General features: G+C 35.7%; 1 protein-coding gene across 2 annotated transcripts; it reads left to right on the top strand.

The window, feature by feature from the left end:
* The first annotated feature begins 511 nt into the window (after positions 1-511).
* Positions 512-6184, top strand: LOC122016167 (proteasome subunit alpha type-6). 2 transcript variants are annotated; one of them, XM_042573391.1, is made up of 9 exons: positions 516-701; positions 859-953; positions 1053-1134; positions 1533-1629; positions 2352-2410; positions 2529-2611; positions 5027-5122; positions 5546-5605; positions 5800-6184. In XM_042573391.1, exons 1-9 carry the CDS (start codon positions 626-628, stop codon positions 5890-5892), a joined length of 741 nt encoding a protein of 246 aa, XP_042429325.1. In that variant the 5' UTR covers positions 516-625; the 3' UTR covers positions 5893-6184. The 2 variants fall into 2 exon arrangements, with proteins under 2 accessions (XP_042429324.1, XP_042429325.1); XM_042573390.1 differs by having other exon boundaries at positions 512-701; positions 859-1134.
* The last annotated feature ends 603 nt before the right edge of the window (positions 6185-6787 follow it).

Here is a 6787-nt window from a genome sequence, read left to right as displayed (position 1 = left end):
AAACTAATATGTATCTTAACGTCCCTAATTAAAAATTATAAATAGGAAAAAATATTGAAGATCAAAAAAAAAAAAAAAAAAAAAACTAAGTTCTGTCATTTACAAAATAAAAATCATCTCCTTATCCTGTAGTAAGAGAGATAATAATTTTATCGTATTATGTACTAATAGTGACCTAACCCAACCCATGGCTTATTTTAAAATTAATAGGAAATTAGAAAATATTTTTTAAAATTTATTAAAAATATTTTGCTTTTATAGTTTTTTATTTAAAAATAAGTCCGGCGAGGCTAGTCATGCTCGACAAAAAAAATGGGCTAATCAAATTCTGGCCTTATGGCCCATGTCTGACCCGTAAGTCCGTATTGACACCGTAGACAGTATACCAAATTGACATGTCACCACTAAAATAAATAAAAATTGTCAGGTCTTCCTCTCCTCCTCAGTTCTCACCAGAAAAGGGTAATATTTGCAGTTTAATTAATCGAGAAGGGTCTAATTGCAAAAGCACATATTTCTTGGAGCTGAAGCAGCAGGGTGCGAGCCTTCTGCCCCTTTCCGCCTACAAATTAAATCGCCAAAGAAACCCTAGCCATCGATCTAGTGAAGATTTGAGAGAAACGCCATGAGTCGAGGAACTGGAGCTGGCTACGATCGCCACATCACTATTTTCTCTCCTGAAGGCCGTCTCTACCAAGTCGGTAAGCCCCCTAGGTCCTCGAATCCTACCCTAGGGAAAGATTTAATTTTTTTGGGTTCTCCCTAATGTGGATCGTGCTCGAGGTATTGATGTGCATGAGGAAACTTCCGATCTAGGTTTGGTTTTAGCTGCAAGTGAATTTGTCTTTGGTTCTGCAGAATACGCGTTTAAGGCTGTTAAGGCGTCCGGTATCACGTCAATTGGAGTTCGTGGAAAGGATTCGGTGTGCGTTGTCACCCAGAAGAAGGTTCCTGTGAGTGTTTCTCATTTGCTTTTCATCATCTTGTGGGTGCGGAATGCTTCTCGTGTTTCTTTATGTAACCTAGTATTTCTCGTGGGAATATCGATGCAGGATAAGCTATTGGACCAGACCAGTGTCACGCATCTCTTTCCCATCACAAATTACCTTGGACTCTTAGCCACAGGGATGACAGGTTGTAAATCTATGTATTCCTCCTAGTGAATTATAGCCTTACAGTTTTAACTTGTTGCGCATCCAATCATTGTGGATACTAAGGTACTTGATGTTTTTAAACTTATGAGACCATAACCTCATAGAACATCTTTATGTGCTGCCTCATCTCAAATATTAGACGCACAGATATGTAACCGTTCATCATCCTTATAGCTGCTTGCTATGCAATACATTTCTAGTATCCTTGTGTATAAAATTATCTCATGCGAATTAGGGCGTACACATCTTTTAAATCTTTTAATTTGTGATGGAATACCAGAGTTGTTGGAAATGTTAAATCATATTTTTTGAGTTGAATATTACAATGCATATATTATTCAGCATGATTGACTTTGTCTTTCATCACTGCTTTTATAGCTGATGCAAGGTCCTTGGTCCAACAAGCAAGAAATGAAGCAGCAGAATTTCGTTTTAAATGGGGATATGAGATGCCTGTAGATGTATTTTCCAAATGGTACTATCATCCTCTTCCTATTTATCACCTTGTAGACTTGTATGGTGTTAAACTGATAATCATTATGCATTACCAGTTTATGCACGTACACTTCACTAATTTTGTCCAACTAAAAGTTGCTTTCCAAAGCCTTAATTATGGTTTCCATTTCGTGTTATTCTCCTAGATAGCCAATAACAAGTGTGAGGCAATTTGAAGATTTAATATCTAGTTTTGGAAATGTTGCAATTAGGATTTTGTGATTTCCATCTCTTTTTCTTGCTAATGCCAATCTTTTTGGTTTCAATCTGGGATAGGCTAATGCTCATTTTGTATGGAGAACAAAACATGACATGTTTATGCAGCTATTAGGGTTAGGAAATTGACATTCAAGTGTTGCCTTATAATGAACTTTACTGATCAAGACATTGATATTTCATTAACCAAAGTTTGTTTCAAAGATCTCCCTTATTAATAAATGACTAGTCAAGTTTGAGTTCCAGTGGAAGTCGATTTAGATTTCAGGACACCTTCATTTTATAAATTGATATTGTTAGTTACTCGAATTGTATTGACCATATTCACTTATTTGAATTTCTGGTGTTTAGCAGGTCATAGTTTGTTCATTATATCATTTTATGGATAGCTGTCCTTGCATTCAGAATAAACTGTTCTGCTTCTCTTTCAGTAGCATAGATAATCTGCCAGTTATTAAGAGAAAAAATTCTCACATGAATGTGCAGGGTTGCAGATAAATCACAGATATATACCCAGCATGCCTACATGAGGCCTCTTGGAATAGGTTAGATTCTTGTTTACAATACATCATTGAGATTATGAAAGTTCTAGAAGAATGGTAGTGGAGTGTTCTTCTAGATTCGAACTCTCTGTCTTTCTCATCCTATGATGCTTTAATGCAGTTGCAATGATCTTGGGTATTGATGAGGAGAAGGGACCCCAACTCTTCAAATGTGATCCAGCTGGCCATTTCTTTGGGCACAAGGTGTCGGAATTTGAAATTCATATAATATATATTTTTACTTGCCTTTATATCATAGTAATCTCTAGCACAATACTATCATTGGTGGATGATCTTTGATAAATTAACACCATTACAATATGGAGGACACAATCTGGAAGGTAATGCATGAACCATGCTATTGCTGACAGAATCCAACTGAACTGTATTATGTGTTTGATAATATGAGAAATATGATTTTTGTAGTTCCTTTCTAGATACCTGTTACTCTTTCATGGTGTTTTTCTAATAAGTATTGGAAATTCTAGGCCTATAACTCAATTGCAATGTACTAGGAAAGAGAAAAACAGACGGAGATACTTGCATAAGAGGGAATTCCATTTAATTCTATTCAATGAGAATGTCTTATCGAGGATGATGCCCTTAGTCATTTCTTACATGGAAATTTATGTTACCATGTAATAAGTAACAGATAACTAGTAATTTGTTCTTTGGTCAACTTTTACATGTTAAATTTACAGGACATTTCCCATTCGCTTTTCCAGTCTTCTGAGGTACAAACTACTGAATTGCCTCATATTAGTTAATAAATGGATTATATTGTTATTATTCCCTTTTCAAACCATCATTGATAATGATTTATTAAATTATAGAGTTGAATAACATGAAGAGGTATGAGTTAATGGAGTTCATAGGCTTTAGAAGAGGGAATCACTATTAGTTGGGTATAAGCATTTGGGTTAATGGCTGTACTTAACAAAGCTAATAGGCTAGTTCTCTCAAAACAGATTCGGCGAGGTGTTTCTAGAACAGTGATGACACAGCCATCATTGGCCTTACATGCCATCAATAATGGATGATTCACATGAAGAGTTGTGGTAAAGTTGTTGCCATGTGACCAAAAGGTCACGGGTTCGAATCCTGGAAACAATCTCTTGCAAAAAACAGGGTAAGGCTGCGTACAATGGATCATTCCCCGGGACTCCACATGGCGGGAGCTTCGTGCACCGGGCTGCCCTTTTCACATGAAGACTTGTGGCCAAATCATAGAGGTTATAAACTTGGATGTTGGAACTATTATCCTTACTTGAGCTTATGCTTTTTGGACCAGTGATTAAGGCTAACAAAGTTAATTGATCGGTTTTATCATCTAGGTGGGTCTCGATAGTCCAATATGCAACAAAAAATTACTATATGTAGTATCAGAAGAATTCTCCTTGTACTTCCTGTCTGATGAGAAGTAACTTGTATACACACCTAATGAAACTTTTACCTTATGTGAAAAAAATTTATTGAAGATCATATGAATCTCATATTTTTAGTTCCATCGATTATTGCTAGATGTATTGTTGCTCGGTTGCAAATCATGCTTCACTAAATCAGTTAGTATTGTCAACTTGATATTGTTTTGTGATTTGTCAATGTATCGATCTTTGAGCTGCTAAAACTGTATCCAAAGGTTCTGTTTGTTTTGCGTAAAATAGTTTTGCAAAAAAAATATTTATATATTTTTAATGTTTGATGTGATGAAAAACCATGATTAATGGAAAACTTTCTATTGGTCAACAAAAGCAAATATGAGTATTTTAGAGGAAAATTATGTTAAATAGGAAATTACTTTCTCTTGAAAAGAGCATCAGTCAATTTCCTCCCAACCCATCTCTAAGCCCTTTGTGCGCATCAACAATTCTCCCTTTCCCCCTCCCCATTGTAGTCTTATTTGTGAGTCACTCTTAACCTTGAGACCTTTAACTTTGCTTATGAGCTCGTCTGAATTTGACCTATCCACCTTGTTTGCATGAAGTCATTGCCCTACCCAATTGGTCGCACTATCTACCTACCATGTCAGACAACATAGCTTACCACTCAGCTTGAACGACCAATAGGACCGAGCAACCTGCTTGGGCTACCTTGGTTGCTTGGACCAATTGGACAGTCTACTTGCCTGAACCACACTCTACTAACTCACCTAGTCTGCTTGGCTTAAGCGGATTGATTACTCGGACCAATTGGCCTGCCTGGCACACCTGATTGGATCAGCCTTCTTGACCTACTAACCTTATTGTCCTTCTTAGATCACCCAATCCAACCCAACCTCCTCCAGACAGACCGGTTCAATCAGGAAGGGAAATTTTTTTCCCCATATTCCAAATATACAGATGCTCTTCTTTTAAAAAAAATTTGCCTCCAAAATTTTTTAAAAATATTTACATGAAACAAATAGAACCAAAATTGCTGATTAGCAATATGCTTGACTTTTTTTGCTAGTCATATTACTACTCAATGCAAATACCTTTTATGGCACTAGTAGGAATGCTATTAGGTGCAATAAACTAATCCTTATAGTTCCTGTAAATAGCTAGTTTTGGAGCATGCTTTTGTTTGTAAATGTAGTTGGTTATGTTTGTTTATACATTGCTTTGATTATTTTGATTCCAGGCGACAAGTGCTGGCCTGAAAGAACAAGAAGCAATCAACTTCCTGGAAAAGAAAATGAAGAATGATCCTGCATTCTCATACGAGGAAACTGTGCAGGTATGCCTATAAGATCTATTGTTACACGATATAGTAGTATACTTACCATAGATCACTTATTTCAAATAACTCACACATTTTCCTTTTATGTAGAATTGCAAGGATACTCTAATCTGGCTTAATAAGTTTTAGTATACTAACAATATCTACACTATAGTAACCATGTTTAGTGGCTTATCAATAGTTAGCAAGTCTATTTTTAGTTAGAATATCTCTTCTTTTAAAACTGCTGCTTATAAATGTTATAGAGATGAAAATAACATACTTGTTTTAGAGCCCTACCTGTTTTCTCATAGTTTCAGAGGAATCTAGTTATTCAGTAATCTTATGTTACACTACAACCTTTTTCTCAATGAATGATTGGCCATTATTAGCTAAAATATTTGTGAAGTGATATTCTATTGACCTTTTTTATTTTGGCAGACTGCGATATCTGCACTGCAATCGGTTCTGCAAGAGGATTTCAAAGCTACAGAGATAGAGGTAATCTCTTAATTTAGTTATGAGGACTGGATTTCCTGATAATAGTGGAGAGCATATTCAGTCACTATTAATAGCTTATCCATTCTGTGAAAATTTCTGACTAGAAAATTGGTCATATAATTTCCTCTTCATCAGATAGATACATTACTTGTTTTCCATGTACACGTTTGTGAATATAAATGTTTATTTCCTAGGTGGGAGTTGTGAAAGCAGAGGATCCAGCATTCAGAGTGTTATCGACAGAGGAGATAGACGAACATCTAACAGCAATCAGTGAACGTGATTAGCGGAGGTCCATTTCAACAGCTTGACTCAGTTTCAGATTTCAGACTCTATGTTTTAAACTTGTGTCAGAATATCTATTGTGTCACTATATCTATAATGAATTGGTTTTTCCACCGCCAAATTTCCAATGTAATATTGAGTTTCGTGCTGTCAAATGGCTATTGTCACAATTTCAAAACCCCTTGATCTTGGATCATGGCATTCCCGGTGGATTTGACAATAAATCTTTACATCTCTCAGAACGTTTATGCTGTCTTCAAGAAATGGAAATTTTAGTATCATCGAGCTTTTTAAGTGCCATAATTGTAATATGTAAATCTGTTCTTGTTAGGAGTGTTTAACCTTCATGTTCGTGTCGTGGCACGGTTCGAAAGTAATTGAGGTTTCCATGACTGATGATGACTCATTACTGAAAATTACACAGGGCTGGCGTGCTTGAAGAGCCATGTTCCGATTAAGCATATTTAAAGTGTCCGCAAGCTCTTTTGCCCTATTATCTGTAATGATCATTTTGGTTGTAATCCAATAAAGTCGATGTACTTGAAGTGCAAAGCACTCTCCATTTTTCACGTTCTCCTTAACATTCACAATTTGTGGTCGCTTGACGATCGACTAGAGGGGGATAAATAACTTGTACAATAAAAATAAATTTTTCTTGACTTTATAACTTTATAGTTATATTAACATAAACATTTGTACAAAAGAAAATTAATCAAAAAAAACAAGAGTCTCAAATATTTTACTTGGTTGCAACTGGGTCTTTTTCAGGCAGAGAAGCTTCTTACATTAATTGAAGTACTCAATTATAAAATAAGACTGCAAATGAATTAATTACAAGTATTGTTCTACCTTCAAGGACCAGAGTTGTATTTATAGTCTTGGTCAGGTTCCAGATGC

The sequence above is a fragment of the Zingiber officinale genome, chromosome 8B, assembly GCF_018446385.1.
Source record: "Zingiber officinale cultivar Zhangliang chromosome 8B, Zo_v1.1, whole genome shotgun sequence".
Taxonomy (NCBI): Eukaryota; Viridiplantae; Streptophyta; class Magnoliopsida; order Zingiberales; family Zingiberaceae; genus Zingiber; species Zingiber officinale.
This window is presented reverse-complemented; position numbering and strand designations above follow the sequence as displayed.

Coding starts and splice junctions, on each gene's coding strand:
- LOC122016167 (XM_042573390.1), top strand. CDS start 626: ATGAGTCGAGGAACTGGAGCTGGCTACGATCGCCACATCACTATTTTC. Junction 5,123..5,545: donor CATACGAGGAAACTGTGCAG/GTATGCCTATAA, acceptor TTATTTTGGCAG/ACTGCGATATCTGCACTGCA. Junction 5,606..5,799: donor TCAAAGCTACAGAGATAGAG/GTAATCTCTTAA, acceptor TTTATTTCCTAG/GTGGGAGTTGTGAAAGCAGA.